Source organism: Falco biarmicus, chromosome 1, assembly GCF_023638135.1.
Source record: "Falco biarmicus isolate bFalBia1 chromosome 1, bFalBia1.pri, whole genome shotgun sequence".
Lineage (NCBI taxonomy): Eukaryota > Metazoa > Chordata > Aves > Falconiformes > Falconidae > Falco > Falco biarmicus.
The window spans coordinates 102,728,829-102,749,359 of NC_079288.1; the positions used below are offsets into that span (position 1 = coordinate 102,728,829).

At 46.6% G+C, this 20,531-nt stretch overlaps 1 protein-coding gene across 10 annotated transcripts in view; it reads right to left on the reverse strand.

Annotated features, from left to right (window-relative positions):
* SLC4A4 (solute carrier family 4 member 4) overlaps positions 1-20,531 on the reverse strand; it is a 237,630-nt gene that overhangs the window by 29,741 nt on the left and 187,358 nt on the right. For all 10 annotated transcript variants that reach the window (XM_056354481.1, XM_056354489.1, XM_056354473.1 and 7 more), the window contains 6 exons: positions 17,618-17,705; positions 16,121-16,275; positions 15,577-15,690; positions 13,939-14,113; positions 8,595-8,728; positions 3,465-3,736 (listed from right to left, as the gene is read on the reverse strand). In XM_056354481.1, the coding sequence (XP_056210456.1) occupies positions 3,465-3,736; positions 8,595-8,728; positions 13,939-14,113; positions 15,577-15,690; positions 16,121-16,275; positions 17,618-17,705 (938 nt within the window). The remainder of the gene's footprint in view (positions 1-3,464; positions 3,737-8,594; positions 8,729-13,938; positions 14,114-15,576; positions 15,691-16,120; positions 16,276-17,617; positions 17,706-20,531) is intronic.

The following is a 20,531-nucleotide window of genomic DNA, read 5'->3' on the forward strand; positions in this document are numbered from 1 at the left end:
GGAGCAGCTTGTCCCCCCTGAGCGGAAGCATGCAAGGCAGCCAGTTCAACAAGGGTCTTCACACTGTCACGTCAGTACTCAAAATTGCACAGCACAGAGAGCAGCAAGCCATGATCTTCTAGATCCCCAGTCCCCGCGCTGCAGCTGTTGAGCCCCCTCAGCATTCACGCACACCGTCCCGACACTTTGCTTTTGGCTAAAGAGTTGTTACATGGATGCTATTGCTCCTGAAAGTGGCTGGAGTGTGTTGGGCTGCTGGTTTTGCCTTTGAACTTCTTGACCCATGTTATGAAACGGTGCGTGTTTGCTCAGAGACACAGGCTGGAGGCGCAAGGATCAAAGGGAGGTCCCCGCGGGACACACGAAGTAATTATTGCCAGGGCACACAGAAATCCTGTTGGTGATTTCAAAGACATTATCTTAAGGTCCTGTGGAAAGCGTGGTAGGGGTGGCGAGACGCTGCTCCCCAGCTTTCTGAGAGCAGAACCTCCTGCAGAAAGTCAGCAGTGCAAGCTAAGGGCTGCTGCAAAAACTCTGGGGCCAGATCTTAATGACGCAGAGATTAAAACCAACAGTAAAATGCCTGCATCAGAGTATAGGGGAAGAAAAGTCAGCTTCACCTATGGCGTGACAGCAACCAATAAAGCTTTGCCTGCATTTACCTTGGAAAAAAGCAGATAAATATGCCTCCCTCTCCAGCACGACCCCTGACAGCTCATCACCCACAGCTTACAATACCCCAGCAGCAGCAGCAGATACCTGCACGAGAGGAAAATCACCGGGAAGAAAGCATCTGCTACTGCATTACACCTTCTCTCCTGGAACCAGGCATCCCTTTTTGCTCATGTGCCATCTGCATTTTTATTCCATTTTCTGATGCATGAGAGGAAGCTCGCAAACTTTCAAGAAGGAAACATTAGCACAAAGGCTAATTGATGCTCTAACGCTCTCTCGGTGCCTGCTTACAAAACCTGCTGCCGCCAGACCTTACAGCCCTGAGCTTTGTTTTAATGACTTTCACTACACTGCCGGGATTGCAGCTTGCTCTGGGTTAAGTTTTGATCTCCTCGCTTATCTTATGCTGTGCCATCCTCGGGGCATTCATCCCGAAGGACAAAGAGCCCACCTGGCTGTGGGTGCACAACTCCTCCTGTCTCCAAGGCCCGCCCCCCCCCCCCACCCCCACCCCCCACCCCCCCACCCCCCCCCCCACCCCGGTCAGCGACACTGTGCTGAGCAGCTAGCAAATATCCCGGCAATGCAGGGATGATACTCCACCTCTACTTTGCTACCTTATACAGGGCTTTAAGAAAATGCAGGACATGGGGAATAAGGCCGCTTACGTTTAGCAAGCAAAATACTACAGACTGATCCCGTGGCATGGCTGTAACCATGTATGCAGAGCAAGGCACTACCTTTACAAACAAGTGAACCAGAGGAGCTGCGCAGCCACTTTGCAAAAGCGTTCGGCTTAGCCTCTTCCCCAGCTGTTGCTCACTACTTTACTGCTGATTTACTGTTGTGTGATAAGAGAGAAAATCTCCTCTGTAGCTGTGATGGGAAGCTGATGTGGAAACCTATTTAATTAAGGAGCAGGAATGAAATCTGTTCTGTCATTTGCTTACGGGTTTGCTGCCTGGGTTTATGCAGAGACACAGCTATACAGCGGTACATCTCACCACCTTTCAGACCTGTGAAAGGCCATGCTGTCAGTGTCACGACTGACATCCTAGCAGCTATTTAACAGGCCACTCATTCCTCTGGAAAATTCCTTGCTTCTGTATATCAAACCCACTGTGGAAGGACACAGCACCAAGCAAGGGATGAGAACAGCCAAAGGACGCAGCTAGTGCCACCTGCCCTGCCAACCCCATAACCCCAGCACTTGCTGCTTTACACACAACAGCCACACATTATTTTTCCAGCTTGTCCTGGATTGATTTTAAATATGGGATCGCTCTGTTAGCGGCTCCGTTCTCACACAATTTGTTGTTTCCAATCTCTGGCAGCTTCAGCAGCTTCTGAAGTGCTGGCCTTTGTGCCTGAGGTGCCACAGACTCAGGCAGATCAGTGCAGGAGAGCTTGGTGTGGCTGGAGCCGAGTCCCAGAGGGTCACTTGGACAGATGGCTGTCAGCGCCTCGAGTACCACCTGGCCACTCCTCTTATTCGAGGTTTATTCAGTGCTGCTTGAAAAACGAAGGGAGAAGCATCTGGAGACGATGATGCTAAGGTCATCTTTACCCTCTGAAATAAACATCTGTCGAGAAGGCAAATAAGATGAAAAGAACCGTGGCAGCAAGGGTTTGTGAACTTTATCAGACCCTGCATGCTGATCCTGCCCCTGCTTGCTTACAAGGGTAAAGACCAGCATTGTCCTTCCAGGCACAGATCTCTTGGGAAATAACACACGAGTTCCTGCCACATGCTCCTCTTCCTCTGCTCATTCCCACTGTACCATCGTGTCTACCCTGGGCACTGGGTTTGTGCCGTAGGTGTTTCCATGGGAAGTGGAGACTTTCCATTTGGCACTGACCATTCCCCATTGTCCTAACTTCAAAGAAGAAAACACCCTGCAATTCAGCTGGAAGCAGAACTACAGCAACATCTGAGTGCTTGCAGAGATCCTACGTTTAGCAACTCACCTAAGCACACAGCTCTGAGGGATCCACTTCCCGACACCTTTTGCACAGAGGCAGCAAGCAGCAGCTGGAAGCTTTGCCTGTTTGATATTGTCGAGGTAACCTGAAGTTTACTTTAAGCACAAACCAAGTTTCTTACTCACTCCTCATTGTTTGAAGGATCCTAGGAGTGGTCACAGCTTCCCTAATGGTATGAGCCAACATACTTCTGTTTGTATTTCAGTTTTGTAACCTTTTACTCCTGGTTGTGTTGCCGGATCTGTATGTATGCTGGCTGTACCTGCCTTGCAGCCCACCGTCTAGTGATAGGCTGAACTGTTGGATATACTTCCACTCTAGGGAGGAAATTTTGCTCTTTTCCACTCATACACGCAGCCATGAGGTGGAAAACCACCTGTGTTTGGGTAACAGCCTGAAGAAATCCAGCTCCTGCACTTGAGCAAATGGCACAGCAGATACAGGCATGACCTGAGCACCATGGCAGTGACCTGGCCACCACTTCTGCCCCTTCACAGACTTCTCAGACGCGTGTCATTCAGAATTAACAGCCACAGGGATGCAAGGAGGTGTGTACAGAGACAGCTTCTCCACTGGTAACAATGCTCACATGAGCAGTCCCAGGAAGGCTGGCTATGAAGACATTCCACTTGGCACGCAGGGTGAAATCCACCCCTCAGCTTCAAAATAAGGCAAAGATAGGTTATCTGAAGACAACTGGTAAAGAAGTATGAAAGAAGAATTATCTGGACTGCAGCACAATAAAGAGACAGAGCCAATGCAATCTCCGATCTGTGAACTGGAGAGCTAGTTAAACATGCTCTTACCTGGATCTAATGGTTCACAGGCACAAGAGTAATGCGTGATATAGTCCACCTTGAACTCAGAGTTGATCGGGTAATGATCTGCCAGCTTGATCATCTTCTTGAAAGCATCATAAATGAAGATGAAGCTAATAAGGGAGGAAAAACCTTCTTCAGTGAAGCGGGTGAAGTACTTGACCAGGAAGCTGGCATCAGTAGCGACAAGAATGAGACACTGGAAGGCTGACCAAAGGCCGATCCAGAGACGGAACTCCAGGTAGTCAAAATCATTGTCTCTGCAACAAGACAGGGATGGCAGGAAGGGAAAATAATCGGGGTTAGATGAATCCACACAGGATGGTGACTTCCAGTGAGAAGTGGTGAACGCACAGCCCCTGAGACCTGTTGCTCATTTAGACTCAATGAGAGTGTTCCTAAGAGCTACGCTGTCTGTTTCCAGCCAGCCAACTCCATGTATGTGGTGCAGTTTAACAGCCAAGGTGGCAGAAAAGCATGCAAAAGTGATCAGTCTTGCTTACATCTTGACTAATAAATGCTACCAGTGAATTCAAGCTCTTTCTAGGCTTCCCAGTAAAAATCCTCCCTTGGCAAGCGTTCACAGAGCTGTAAAGGCCCAAACATCCAGCTGTCCAGGCCAGAGCAGCTTGACGCCAACAGCTTTCCACCAGCTGAAGATGTAACCACAGTTTACAAATCTCCCTCAGAAAACCACCTCCTGCCAAGCTTCACACTCCAGAGCCTACACTTCTACCTCCCAGGCCCTTGAACTACCTGTAGAAATCAAAATATCAGGAGGAGGAGAAGAGCAAGAAGTACAAAGCAGAAGACAACAAACCCTGGCGCCAGGACATGGCAGGCTACAAACGATGGAGCAAACCACATCATCCCTTCCTGGGAAGTTTGTTTGACCCTTATTTGTTGCTCAAGGCTGCTGCGCCCTGATGGCGCAGAGTCCAAAGGCAGGTTTTTAGGACCAAACAAATGCGAAAAGCAAACACTAGAGCAGATAAGGACCTGCCAGGGAGGTTATTGCCTACTCTGGGGAAGGCACCGGGAGGCAGTGGGGCTGGCAGCCCCAGTCAGCTGGTTATCCCCGGAAGCCAGGAGCCCTGCAGTGTTGAAGGACAGAGGAGGAAGGGCAGTTCCTGTGGAAAGTCTCAGAACAAAGTCTCCAATAGCATGGGAAAGCTCTGGGGAAGGGGACAGAGCCCAGGCATTTATCCCTTCGTTCCCCCAACTACATCAAGTGTTGTAAGAAAAACAACGTCTCTCCCCACAAGCCTGCCTTTAAATAAAAAGCAGCAAAAGCTGTCTTCAGGATGCCTCAGGAATGCAGGCTACACCAGATTAACCACCCACAGCTCTAAAACATAATAGCAGAAAAGCATCTGCAAGTCCCTCTCCAGGGCACAAGGGAGCAGGAGATCGCTGGACTGCCCTGCAGCACAACCCTCCATGCCTGTTTGCAGCGAGATGACAGGCTGCTCCAGAGAACCGTGCATGCCTCGGAGAAGGCTTCGCTCCCAGTACCAGGGTGGTTTTAGCTCAGTAGCAAAACACTTGGTCGCATGCTTGCAACCTGCCAAACCTGGCTGCCTTCAGAGGCTGGTCCCACCAATTATTCAAGTCCCCACTGCAGATGGACTTTCTCAAACCTTGTGTAGTAATAGTGAAAAATGTCTTTGCATCTCCCATGTACCTGGTTTTACACATGATTTCCCGGGAGACACAGCATGCTGTCACACACCTCTACCCTTTGTCAGCATTCACCCACAGGAGGCAAACTTTGCAGCGAACCTGCACGGTGCACCCCAAGCAGCCCACCACCAGCAGAAATCCTGGCCAGCAGCAGGGCTCGAGGGCCACTTTCTAGAACGTGGTATAAAACTGCGGAGTAAGGAACAAAAGAGCACCTCAACAGGGGGAACTACAGCCTTGTGATTATAAAACGGGAGAAAAGGCTGCAGGCCAGGCAGCGTGCCAGTTAAAGGCTTGCTGCTGGGCAGTGGCGAGTGTTTCTGTAAGGATCCTGGGTTGGATGTCAGGTAGGCTCGGGGTTGGGCATCTGCCTTCAAACCCAGCCTCTGCAAAGCCTTCTCCTTATTGTAGCTAAACATCTCAGGGAGGGCTGCAGCCTTCTGACACTGAGAATCTTGACCTGGAAGAGGGGTAAGAAGCAAATTAAAAACAAAGTGATGACTTAGAAAAAGAGAAGGGCGGGGGGTAGAGGTGGGGGTGGGGTCAGGGATTATAATAAAAGACCCCAGTGACAGCTCTCTAAAATATCCGGAGTCAGTGCCTCGGCGAGCAGGAGCTGCCATCCATCTGACCGAGTATGGAGAAAGTGGCTGGCAAAAGTCCAGATGGCACCCTGACTGTACACCATTGAAGAACTTCAAAAGGTTTTAAACTACATTTCTTGTTTACCCCTCTGAGTCCTTCAGCATTTCTGAAGCTCACAGAGCAAATGAAAAAGTACAGGACATTTCACATACACAATACAACAGGCTAAGTACTTTTGCCATGATTAATTTTCTTTCCGAGGTCTCTGGAAGGGAAACTTTCCCAACAGTCCGTGTTTGCAGCTGGAAGGCAGAAGGGCTGGGGTCCTGCTTTCCTGGGGAGCCTGGTGCCCTGCTTCCCGCTGCTTCCAGCTCGGAAACCCAGACTCATTTCACAGCGGGCATCAGAGATACTCTGCACGGGAGCAAAGCTCACCAGCCAGCATGTGAGTTGACCCAGGGTGTCCTGCAGCATTGACCCACTCTACTGGCAACGCGGCCAACGTCACCCCTGCAGGCACCCAAAGCTAGATGCACAGCTGGGTACACGAGGCTTTTTTAGATATCTCTCCATACACATACACACACGCACACAGAGTCAAACTTTAAATGAATCAGTAGATGGGAAGTCTTTCTAATTTTGCTCCCAGCAGGGAACAGCATGTTGTGAATATGAACAACCACAAATGTATTATTGAAAAATCACAGTGCTTGATTCCAATTTCCTTGTGAGAAAGACTCCCTCGAAAAAATCCTGCCATTCTGCTCCAGCACATTGTCAGGACAAAAGCTTTTATAACCACCACCCCCTCCTTGGGTTAAAAATAACCACTTTCTCCCTCCCAAAAGCGTACAAAGTGTTTTTCCATCTTGCCTTTTCCCTTCCACGTGCTGCGCCTGGGCTTTGACCTGCCCGCCAGATGCAAACAGCTATAGCATGTCTATTCCTGATCCTATTCATTTATTCCAATCAAAGAAAGAGAAGAATGGTGCCCCCCTCTTGCCCTGCTGCAGAGCTCTCACCAGTCGGCAGTTTCCCATTTCCCTCCCTGGGCTAGGCTAATTTTCTGCCCATCTTTTCTAGCCTCCATCCCTCCCTGCCTACGCTCCAACGCAGAGAAGAGACAAGCTTGAAGTCCATCTCCTCTGTCCCTCTTCGGCAGGACTGAGCAGCTGGCGCCGAGCAGAGCAGCAGTCCCAGGGTCAAGCAGGAGGGCACTGCATCGCATTTGAAGGTGCATGTTGTCTCTTCCCGGCATCCTCGACTCCAAGATGAACTCCTCCCTGGCTAACAGCAGTCAGAGAATGCTGCAAAGCCATTCAGGCTTCAAACCCAACAGTATTGTAAAATAACACCAACTTTGACAACGCAGGTGGAGAATCGGACCCTGCCCTTTTCATCCTGCCCTGCACTGGTTTCACAGACACGGCTCACACTGCCTCAAGTATTATCAAGGGAGTTAAGTAACCAAATGAAATTATCTCACTCCAAGAGAATCCAGTGTATCACTGTGTATGTGGGATCACGTGTAAATGTAATAACTGCCCGCCGTCGCAGAAGCTCTGTACCTCAAAAGACTTCTCCAACATGCAGGCTATTCACAGGAAAGGCATGGTTATTATGCTCTCAATTCATTCTGAGTATCTACCCACAGATATTAAACATAATGAGGAAGGAGACACAATTAAGCAACCATATACCATGTCTCCTGCCTTATTACAACCTGCAGCCATGTTCAGCTTAACAATTCAATAGACCTTTTCTAAAGATAACCACTGACAGCCAAAGACCTGTTCCACATCGCAGGTGACTGGTTTTGAAAGAAAACCTAGTAATGCCTGAACTCCAGAAGCTCTCCGTTTTGTGTCCTGAAACACAAGTCTTTCACAACTTGCAATGCTGTGAGCACTCCCTGATGGGAGAAGGGAGGGCTACAAGTGATTCAGGGCGTTTTCTGGAGAACCAAAAATGATCTTGCAAAACACCATCCAAAGTATCAGTAGTCCTACATGTAAAATCATCCATGAATAGGCATGTAAAATCATCCACGAATAGGCACAAAATCATCCATGAACAGCATGTGCAATTGCACGTGCAATCACTGGTGAGTATACATGTACAATCACTGATCAATATGCCGATTCCTTTAGGGATTCTCATTATATTTTGCCAGCATTGCAGATGTGGGAACAGTCAATGAGAACACCTAACCAAATGGGCTCCCCTTAACTCTGGCTGTCAGCTATCATCACTGCACCAGCATTAACACGCTGGGGAGGGAGCAGAAGCTCTTCATACCAGTTAAAAGGAAAAACAACCCCCAGAGCATTTAATGCAGCAGAGCTCCAGCGAGGAACTCTGGGGACAGACAGAGATAGGCAGCTATTTCTATCAGAGGTAGTTTTGCTTTTCTAATAGCAACTATTTTAAATGAGTACTGATTTAAGGACAAATTTTTGGTAACCTTGAGGCCTGCAGGATTTTGTTAGTGAAATCACCAAGAGCTGGCTTCCTTTCTTTGCTCCTATGGGAAATACACAGCAGCCAGGGAAACACATGCAGCAACAGCACACTGCCTGTAACTAGTGCAAACTCCTCGGTGGGGACAGACTTGGCCAAGAATTTCCAAGAGGCCCCAAGGCACTCACACACCGGGCAGTGCTCTGGGACACGCGTGCCTGTGAAAATCCCCAATGTGATTGCACTGCCATCTCAACAAGGAATAAAGCCATGTTTCATTTCATGCACTAAATCCCCTCCTTCCCCACTGCTAGCCATCTCATTCCCTAGCTAGTATTTCATTAGTGTGAGACATTCCTCCCCTCCTCCCTCCTCCACCCTTGTACTTACTTGCTGAAATTGAAGAGAAGCCGTTCAAAGACAAGGACAGGTCCCGTGCTGCTCAAAATTGTGAGTGGCTGACCAGCAAAAAGGCAAAATATCGCTCCGGTGACTGCTGTGCCCAGAAAGCTCTCCAGCACGCCCTACAGTAGACACAGGAGAGAAGTGAGTTCTACTGAATGACCCTTTCTATTAGCACTGCTGCAAGGAAATGAGTAGTTATGCTGTGTGCCTATACACCCGAGGCGAAGTGAAGACCATCTTCTGCCCTCTCCGGCAGCTGCACACCAAGATGTGCTCGTCCCACACAATTCATCGTTAGGATAACCAGCAACCCCCTTCTTACTTGTGAGGCCCAGACTTTAATGACACTATCTTGTATTTGATGTTTGACAAGGGGAGGAGAGTGTTTTTGAAGGCCACTTTAAAGGATTTGAGAACTCCTTGAACATCTCCTGCATCTTTGACAGTAAAGATACATGCTTGTAGGGCTCTTCACACCAACACAGCAGAGCATGGCTAGAGGACAGTGCTGACATCCTCCAGGACAATGCAGGGTGGCTGGTTTTTCTTTCTCCAAATGAGGCAGACACTCCTAGATAAACAAGAAGACCCTCTTTCAAGTAACTGTTTTCTTAAGCCAGACACAAACCAAACAAGGCTACTTCATCCAGCAGTCATGAGGTGAGACCCCAAGTTCACCAGATGTCACCAGCGAGTAAAAAAATCCGTATTTAACAGGCTCTACAAATACCTTTGGCATGTGTGACAAAACAGCTTCGCTGCAGGCAGATAAAAGAGCATGCTTGATGTATTTTGGGATTTTCATGTCCAACTATAGCTGGACAATATCTACTTTTAAAATGCAAAACATGGACAAAATATAAATGGCAATAAATGGTGATTATTTACTGAGTGTGCACCCTCCTACAGAAATGGCAGAAGTTGCTGGACCTTGCCTCGTTTGCTCTTATGGAAACTAATCTGTTCACACTTGACTGAGTTTTAAGGGAACAAGAGCATTGTCTTCTACTCAATAAGACACACAGACATCAGCATCACCCTCTCCAGGAATATCAACCCAAGAGCCAGGGGCAGATTCAAGCAGAGGCTTATGGGCTTGGCTGTGGCTGTGTCTCAGTCAGCAGCCTCATTAATACTGCAGGTGCTGAGCAACCAGCAGTTAACGGCACGTGCAGATCCTTCTTCCCATCCACGACAAACTGCAGGATTTGGGCTACAGTTTTTCTGACTTATCAGTGGTAACGCAAAGAATTTAAATTCAGTTTTGTGGCTTTCTTTTTTGGAAATACCCCTGTTACTGTTTATGCTGAGGAAAGTATATTCATACTGTCATATGTCAAAATATTTACTATGTAGAGCAGAAGATTTATTTTTTTTCATCTACTAAATTACTAGCAGAACTTTCTCTAAAGCAATCATAAACAACTTTTCTGGCCACAAACATGATCTCAAGATACCAGTGGTCAAGCGCTGTTATTGCTGGGCAATTAAAGCAGCTGCACGACAGCTGCGCAGGGAAGCAAAAGATAAGGAAGGTTGAAAAGCCGCCTGCTCCCGATGCACAGCTACTCGTCAGTCCAGGGCAGACAGAACAACCTTGCCTTGGTGGCAGGTGACAGCCTTGGTCCTTGTCATTTCCAAGTGCTATCGGTGATGCCCGTCACTGACAGCAGGGATCAGTGCAAGGGAGATCTGCTTGCCATGACAACCTGCAGCCTTCACACAAGGATAGTGCAGGTTTTACAGGGACACAGACAACAGCCTACGAGCCTCTGTTTGCTGCCTTTGGGGGACTTGTGAGGATGAGACAATTGCTCTTGGGGCAAGGAATGGCATTCACACAGCTGATCCCCTTCGCTCCTCCCGCATTACTCATGAAGAGGGCCCTCACGGCCAGCGGCCAGCGCATCTGGAATCTCTTTTCCCTGCATTCTTCCACGTGTCTGTAGCTAAGAATAGTGTCTTTTCTCAGAAACATAAAACTCTGCAGTGAGCTTTTAAAGAAATGCTGGCCAGGGCAGACTCTCTGGGGCAGGCAGCACAGGGTGGGCAATTTTTAGTGCCCGACCCAGCAGCTGTCACATAATTGCTTACAAGAAACAAGAAGCATGAACTGTGATGTGGTAGCCCAAAAAATACTGTTTTCTGTAAGGACAGAATGTCTGGGGGAGAACTTCTAGGTGCTGCTCTAGGTGCGAGGCTTAACCCTCCCTCACATTTCTGGGTATAAAGACTGAGAGCAACGTGTGCTCTGAGATGCCCTACAAAAAAACACTCTTCCAAATGCCTTCCCACTGTGGGAGTAAACAATGGTTTGAGCAACACTTGACATGAACCTGGACTCTGATCCCAGTGAGCAGCTCTCTGGAGGAACAACTTGAACTGGGTGCCTTGGGACGCTTCACTCCAGCCCTGATGACAGAGGGGCATTTGAGGATGAAGAACACGTGCTTCGGCTCTTCTGTTGAAAACCTGCAGTCAAAAACCCCTTTTCTGGGCTCCCAGCAGCCAAGAGACCTAATGCCTTTTCAAACATGGATGGTGACTAAAGGTTTGTTGAAGGGACATGGCAAAAGAAAAGTCAGTTGTGCCCAAACTCTACACCTCTGATACACCGGTTCAGAAAAACTGCTGGTACTTTAATTTTAAATCAGTACCTAAATCAAAACCAGTAAATTCAACTGGCTGTTGTACGTAAGAAGCAAGTAAATGTCTCAAAGTGCACAAATCAGAAAATAACAGACACTCTTTTCCTGCGCGGAGCCTTGGCTATGTTACGAACCGACTGGAGGGATTTGGTTTCTCTAGCAACTCAGTGATGATTTTCCTGCACTTCGCTCCGCTTCTGTGAAGTTTAACCACAAACTGGCTAGAAGAGCGGCCGGCCAGGGGGGCACATCCACAGCCCACAGCCCCTTGCTGCCAGTGCTCCTCTCTGGCTACACGCCCAGTTCCCTCCTCACCCAGCACAAACCCCTGAGGGCTGGCAAGGGACGAAGCCTTTGACAGGACTTGTGTGTTGGTTTCTTCTGCTGCTCCTGGAGGTTTTGTCGTTAACAGCTATGCTGTGTTTATATTTGCTGCAGAGCTCCTCCGTTACCAAAGCAGTCTTCTTAACTGCAGAGCGCCAATGGTTTCCCTTTTCAACATGCAGGATAAATCACTGAGCTCAAAACAGACTGTTCCTGCACCTTTTGTCTTTCTAGGGACTTTGTTTTCTCCAAGCAACAGGAAAACTCAGACTGAGTTTTATCTACTGCAGAAAAACCCAAGGATTAAAGGCAATCTGTGTTTTCTCTTTCTTGTCTTTCCCCCCCGCACTGTCTCCCCTCCTATGCAGCTCGTAGACATACTTTGGTGAAATGAGACTGTCACATTCAACAAATGAATACCATTTTAAATCACAGCAAGGCTGCATGCTCAGCTATAATCCCGTCGAGAAGGTTCATGACGTTCTTGGAAGAATAACCTCACCCCAGCTTGAAATGTATTAAAAGAAACACATTTATGTGTCAATCCCTGGCAGGTGGAAGACAGCAAAGGGGTCCCCCAGGAGCACAGGGGTTGCCAGCTCTTCTGGAGTCATACCTGCTTTTGTCACCCCTCTCCCTCTCTGGTGTATGCTGTGGAGCCTGGCAGCAGAAAGTCTCCAAAGGGAAGAGGAGCAGCAGCAAAGAACGGCTGCAAACTACACGTGAGGCCGTGCATGGCAACTCCGGCAATGCTAGCACAAGTCCTCCGGGGCAGGCTGTCTCTGCAGCTCGCTTTGCTGCTTCAGAGAGGGGCCAAAGCGGGGGATCTCCCCCCCTTGCAGAGCCAGCGCTGGTAAGCCAGCAGCCAACCCAAAAGACAGCAAATGCACGTGTCTCACTTCAAGAATACTACCAAGCACAAGCAGCAGGACTGTCAGTACTTAATGGGGCAGCAGTTTTACCATTTGCCAGATAAATGACATATTTTTTTAACTTCCTGAAATGCCAGTGTTTCTTTTGGAAGAAAAAAAAATATTTTTGGGGGGTCAGCATTAAGAGACTATACTGTCAGTTCCAGTGGCAAAAAAATATTTTGCTACTTGAGAATAAATAAGCAAGGGATACAAAGGTAACGGAAAAGACTTCTGGATACACTAAAGTGATTATGTGCACTACATTTGGAATCAGGTGACATTTCCCCTTCCTCCCCTACTTCAAAGACTTCACCTTGTACAGATGCAGAGCAGATAGACTTTGCTCTGCTACTCAGTGACTGAAGAGCGATGCTCACCAGTGGACCCCAGAGGCCTTTCCATTCTCTACTTCCATTTGCTATTATTTCTTTTTAACTTTGTGCATCATGGATTTGTTTGCATGACTGCTGTGGAGCTGAGTTTTGGAAGAAGTAAACCGTATTTGTACAGGGGAGAGGGAAATCTGGCACCTGGCCAGCTACGGAATCTTACTCTAGCCTGTAATTTATCATAGGGAAGTGTATGGCTCTGGATAGGTGCCCCCCTTTCCTATGTTCAGTTTAATTAAACCTGCATAAATTAATAGTTCAGTCTTTGTCACTATGAGTATAATTATTGTTAGGAGATTCAATGTGGCTGCACTGAATTTATCTAAATACAACCTCCTATGTTTTCTTCCTCTTCAAAAAGCCAAAGGAATACCAAAGTGCACTGCTAGAGCTGAATTCTGCTCCAGCCAAACATGACTACAGCAGTGCTAACGCAGAATCCCTTTCCTTTAGACTTCACCTAAAACTGAGCCACCCTTTGGAGCCCCTGCTTCCTTCTTTACTGCTGATCCACACTGCCTCTGGATAGACAACATGGTCCTCAGGATCTGATCTTCCAGCTACTATGAAGAACTCACATTTTTCTCCTGCATCAGCTCTCCTGATTCACTTGCTTTCCTACGAATCTTAGGCTATTCTTTTCACCAGAGAGGCAGAAGTCCAGGGATCGTAAGAGTCATGCAGATGATACAGTGCTATGCTCTGATGACATGGAAAGTCTGAATCAGACTTAGCAAACTTAATTGGGCTGAAACGGTACAACCGAGACACAAACAGAGCACAGATCAGAGGAACTCCTCTCTATATAAAAAGCAAGGACCTTCTCTGTCGCCTGGCCATCTTTCAAACACCATTTAAGGTAACTGCTTGCACAGTTTTTCAAAGGCTAGCCGTCCAACAGCAGCGAAAGCAAGCCAACTTCCAGTGGAAACACAGGATACCTGTATTCATTGTACCCAGGATTTGAGCTTTGTCGGTGGCCAAACATCCTTATCTGACTGTAGACAGCAAAAGGCAAACGACATGTTCGTTGCTTCTGAAAGCTCTTGCTAACCTGCATGTTTTCCGTAGCATCACCAAGCAGTCCTCCAAAAGTGATAGCGTTGGTCACTGTGGCCAGGTAGATGAAAAGAACAGCTGAAAGGGCTTGAATGTTTAAAGCATCGTAGAAGTCGCTGGCAAAGAACGGTGCTTTCCTCTTTATGTCTTTGATTAAGCCACCACAGAATCTGAAAAGACAAGCAAGAAAAGACTCATGCATCCTGCTTTACAGTGAAAGTCACCAAGACAAGTGTCCCTGTCACCACAAAAAGAAATCATCAGAAACATTGCCAGAAATTAAGTATTATCTGAAAGGAGTGAGATCATCACATTACATAATAATCTTATCACAGCTGTGGTAGCCGAGGGATATCATTGAGGTAATACTGCAAAGAAAGATAATATCTTGGACATGTGATGCAGCTGGAAAGAGACAAATTTCAGGAACACAAGCCCTGCTTCTGCTGAAACAGACCACTAAAGCTTGCAGTTCAGGAAGCTCGTCTATTGGTTTTTTTCCCAACTATATTGGTTGATGTCATAAAATATATTAACTCTAGCCTAAATCCCTGCCTACATTTCTCCACATGGCACATACCGTGGTTGGGCGAGCCAAACAATTTGCTAAATAGAAAAATGCTTCAAACTGTTAACCAGAAAAAGAACTAGAATTAAAAACGCAAGTAAGTGAAATCATCTTGGAGAACATGAGAGCTCCACTTACAGACATACTCTTTTTGTACAAGCACAGTCAAGATAGTATTTAACTCTTACAATAAAACTCCATGTGGCTCTGACACTGCCAGCATGAAAAATGTTTCTGTTTTGCCTCTTGTTCCCTTGCACACAGTTCATCACCAACACCGGGACTGTGCAGACATGCTGGACGCAGAGAGGTTTGCGGCAGACAGGAACACAACCCTTTCTGACCCCGAACCGGGACGCGTCGGCCGCCTTGCACACACCAATTTGTCATTTCAGACTTTCAGACTTTTCTGCTAGAATTCAGATATTCTACTAGAACTTAAAACAATATAGAGCAAGAGGGAGGGCATGATGCCACCATGAAAACCTGAGTACTGACCTTGAAATGCTGAGCATGCTGTTTTACGGCCACCTGGACTGTAACCCCACTCTAGTGGACTTTTATGTGGCACATAAGCAGAGTAATAAAGCAGAGAGTAAGGCCTCAGGCTCTGTTACCTTCTGTATTTCTACCCCATAAAAGTCTTCATCTGTGCAATTCAACTACAAAGAAATGTCTGGAAAAGGGAAGGTCTCTGCTTCTGGCTAAATCACTTCCAGCAATCCCAATGGGAACTGTAGCTGCACCTGCCACGCTTGTGCCCCTTACAGCTCACCTAACTTCACCAAGTGTCAACAGCCAACACCCGCCCGGCCTTGCTTTAATTTCTGAGTGCCTCATTTAAGACGTTTTGTAATTTGCTGAGGCTGGATGTTCAGAACCCTTCAAACCATCTCAAGCTGGCCACTAAAAAACCCAGGACAGATTTTGGGGTCACACCTCAACCTATACAAATATAGTACGTTGGGAAAGAAAGCAGAAGGGGTGAAACAGTTCCGCAAGTGAAACGTGGCCCCCTTGCCCAGGTCACAGGGGGTGCACCATGCTGAGCGGCACGTTACTGACCTGCCCGTTCGTTGCAGTTCTTCACAGTCCCCATGGCCCCCGCCGCCGTGTCCTCCATCATGAGGTGTGTCTCCATTCATCTGTAGGTTTTCTCCACCGGAGTACATGTTTTTCCTAGGCAAGAAGGCAAGACAAACTGAGGCTCTCTGCATTGCCTGACAGCTCCACAAATGCAGCCCACACACAGCTCCTCCAAACAAGCCATGCTGTACAAAGGAGACAAGAAGGCTGACCTGCTGGCAGCCAGAGCAGGATGTAGTGTGTTAGAAAGACCACACAGAACCCCAAAGAGTCTGGATAACCACTATGTGTGCTATCATATACCTATAACATCACCTTAAACGTATAGAATTGCAAGAACATCCTCCCTCCAGCTATTAAGGAAGAGCTGAAAATAACTCTAGTACTTTCTAAATACAGAGAGATGCAGGTCACTCTGCATTTGCCCAATAAAGTTGGTATACCCAAAGCACCAGGCTCTTCCCAGAATTGATGCACACTGTCCCTCATCACACAGCTAAGCCTGCTTGCCTCCTGCTACTACCTTTTATCTGAAGAAGGGAGAGACTTGGGGGGCTCTATCCTAATGGCTGGATCCCATTCCCCAGGGGGAAGCACAATGACTTCATCCAGAAACTCATCAATGCCAGCGATCAGGTCCTGCCGGTCCTTGGCTTTATAGGCAATGTCGTGGAATACCTGTAAGGAAAAGAGAGATTCCATGCAGAAAAGACTCTTTGCATTTTCTGTGGCCCAGACTCCAGAGGCAGCTACCCAGATTTATTCTATCAAAAGAACTTATTCATTCTCATAAACCTTGCAAAAAGTATGAGAACACTTGGCACAAGGGTGGGTGAACCTCAGGAAAGCCTTTTCCTTTGGTTGGCTGTTTAAAGATAAAGGTTCTTCACTTGCAGGTATATTTCTAATTTTTAGCAAAATAAAAGTTTCTAACCCTTTAAAAAATGTTACTAAAACAACTATCCGTCTCTTTTACCCAAGAAAAGAGTTTCCCATAAATGAGTTTCACTTATGCCTTGAAAAGATACTTTTACAAAGTCACAAAAAAAGCATCAGATCCTCTCTTCCTACCGGCTTCAGTCTATCAAACAATAGGTTAGTTTTCAACCCTGTGACATAGAAACAATGAGAATATTTGCTTAAAAACAAAACCAAGAAGCACAAACCAGTTTTACTGAAAGGCCTAGCATTACTGATGAAGAGTGAATGAGAGAAGGGAGGAAAAAGAGCATTAATGCAGAATTTTACTGAAATCTTTTGGACTGCTTGGAGCAAAGGTGGATCAGCAACATGCAATAGACTTAATAAGAACGGTCGGTGGTAGGAACGAGGGCTTTGGGGTGATGGAAACTAGACCACTGCTCCAAGCAGTGGAATGACAGAAAACAGAAGAGCTGAGACCGGGTGAGCGGTAATTAAGGGAACCGTACAAGAACAAAACAACATAAGGAGAAAGCAAAGAACAAACATAATGTAAATCACCCCCAGACACGCAGGGCCCAAGGGACACGGGAAGAAAGAAGACGTAAATGAATACTGAAAGCCCAGTCATCTCATTGAGGTGTATGATTAGTGAGTAATTGCTAGGTACTCATGGATAATATATAAGCACTGTCTGAATGAAGAAGTGCTCTGGGATATGGTGCAACACACAATGGTACGTCCCGGGTGTAACCATTGCTGCAGTAATTACCTGGAGCGTAGCTGCGGGTTACTGTCATCATGGGATATGACACAAGGTGCACACCATAACATTAATTCATAGTCTATTTGAAAGAGTGATTGCTAGCAGGAAAATACACACAATGGAGAAAAATTTCCTACAGTCATGCTTTTATGGAAACATGAAGCCAGATGAAATAATTATGTAAACAGAGAGAATCGGGAGGTGATGTGGATATTTCAGCTTTATATGTATATCCATTCCTGTCAACCACATTGCAGGAAAGGACACCAGTATTAGCTAACCAAGTGGAACCTAGAAGAAGCCATTTCACATAGGAGATGTCAAGACACCTACCTCATCCGACATCAGAGTGGCGATGGCTCGGCCGATCTCATGATAGGACTTTGCTTTGCCCTTCGGTCCCAGCAGAATGAAGAGAAATCTGACAAAACAGATTGTTCCCATTTAGGATAGCAAAATGCATCGCTTATTACTTATGTGATATCTAGACAGAAATTCAGCTTTAAAAAGTTGTCGTCTCTTCAGAGATTCAGAGGCTGCCAGGGGCCTCCAGCTAACTTGAGAGTAGAGGTTACACCTTGCACTTCATTGTGCTTACTCGGACAAGCAAGACACTACCCAGAGTTTTTCTCCCAAAGAGCCTTAAAAGTAGCCTTGAGACTGCTGTGGCCAAGCGCTATCACAGCCCTAGCAGAAGTCGCTACCGTCCAACACCTTCAGGATGAGGTGAAGGAAGGACATTCTTCCAACACCCAGCACCTGGAAGCAAACTATGCACGATGGATTCAGCTCCAGTGCAGAGCGGTTGAGAACCCATGCCCTGCGTGCGCCGGAAAGCCCATCCACTTCCACAGTGATTTATTTGAGCATATGTTACTGTCTCCTTGTAGCTGTTCAATCCTTGTGTAAGATACCAGTGTTAAACGTTGCCCTAGTGCTATTCAAGTGCCAGTTACATGATGATGGCAGTGATGTAACTGCTGCTACAGAGCAGGGAAGGGACAGAAGATTTAAGGACTGCTCACTCCGCACAGTGCCAAGGGCAGCGACACACCTGAGCACCCTCTGTGCACAGGATGGACCAAGCGGGGCCAGCACAGCAGCAGGCACAGAGGGAGGACGCGATTAACTATCCACGTTGCTCACGAGAAATTACATTGCTCCCCCGAGCTATCAGATAGCACGCCACGTACTTATTAATGCTCTGCTGGGGCTGACATCTTTGCTATGGTTCAGCACCCAGAGTAGCTACTCACATGCAAAAGGAAACCATTAGTCTAAAGTAGGGCTTTAGCTATAAATAATTAAGCCCAACCTGTATGCCCTGAATTTCTGCTCTGAGTATACAACACATACCAGAGACCAGAGACCATCTGATGGCTTCGTAGTCACAGCTTAATTCTTAAGCAGGCAACTGAAGGTGTAAACCTATTCCTATGGCAGGCACCATCAGAAAGGGTATCTACAAGGTATTAGGAGTTAACTTCTTACATGACCTCTTTGGGCAGCAACTACATCCTAGTCGCTGCTAATGAGTTTGAAAAACACCATGCTATGAAACCTTTGGAGATAGGAAATTACTGCTCTTAATCTTTCCTGCCTTTGCTTTTGTCAGTGCTAATACACTATGAATCAGGACTTGCCTACGTGACAATATGTTCTAAAGAGATTCCTTAATGGAAAAGGCTGTACATGGAAAATGGATGCTTCTGCCAATAAAACTGTCTAGCAGTTGTGCCAGAATAACAGGAATGCTGGTGAAAGGTGGCTGGGTTTTCCAGCCTCTTAATTGACGCTCATTAGAAAAAGTTTTAAGTATGGCCTCAAGGTTGGATCTTCAAATGTATCTAAATTCTTCTGGCCTGGAATGAAAAATGACCAAAAATATATTTTTTTTCATTCAAAAATGCTTAATTCAATTATTTGAATTAATTCAATTATTTGAATTAATCATTCAAATAATGCTTAACTCAGGAAAGACCTATGCCTTATCTTAGGCTCTTCCAGTTCCTAAACTAAAGTTCCTGTGCAAGGCCAAGGTATCCACGCTGAAATGGTAAAAGCCATTACCTCCTTTAGAAATACTCTTAATTTAAAGTTAATTTCAGGCAGCAGATGGGTGACAAACTGGTGGCTACTTACTCACACAGCATCTACAGCCTTGGCTGTACAAACACAAGCTTCTTAGAAATCCCCCGTTCAGATTTGTCGCGGAAAAAAAGGATTGGTTCATGGCTATGGCGTGAAAATACATCTGTCTTCATGCTCACCTCTTCGCCTTGTAACTGGCTTGTTAAGAAAGCCCTGTTACTTCTGTTGGCCATCTCGCACAATGGCCAACGTTCAGTGGCCTGTGGGATTTCAGTGGAGACCATCATGCTGGTCAGATGGTGTCACCCCAAGAGCTGGACTCTAGCTAGTGACCCTGAGACTAAAGTCTCACTCTCTCCCACGCACCAACTCACCCCTACAATTAGCAATAAAAGAAGTCATGGCAACAGACCAACTCCTCCATTTCACCTAATTTAGCAAAGGCTGGGAATTATTGGGGCAATTTTCAGCAAATTCCGTATCAGCATGTGTTTCAAACAGAAACACTAATAGCTGCTCAAAACAACTTTAAAGCTTCCTGAATTAAGCCTTTTTCCAATTACAGATGTACCTTTCAATCAGTAATGGAAAAGAAACACACTATAACCCTTGGTAAGTTGTCTCATCTAAAACCTTTTGCATTACTTCCAGTGTGAATTTGAGTTGGCTTCAACTTCCAATAATAAATTTAAATTGTCTCTTATAGCTAAACTGAAGAACCCTCGGTAATTAAATTCCTTTAAATACCCTCCCCTATTGATCCATTCACCTGTAGCCATCTGTCAGTTAGGCTAAGCCATTTGAGGCTTTTCTCCTCTCTTAAGTCACTTTGACGGCTGTGCTGTGAGCCTCTTCCGATGTATCAGCATCCCCCTCAGGGAAATCATCCAAGAGCTGGGAGTTTTGTCAGTGCAAATATATAGATGAAATAACCCATGGCTACTCAGGAACTTTATGAGAGCCTGCTTTCCTGAGAAAATGAAGTTAGGAGCATTCGCAGCATCATGGAACGGTTGGGGTTTGAAGGGACCTCTGGAGATCATCTGGTCCAACCCCCTGCTAAAGCAGGTTCTCCTCTACAGCAGGTTGCACAGAACCACATCCAGGTGGGTTTTGAATGTCTCCAGAGAAGGAGACTCCACAGCCTCTCTGGACA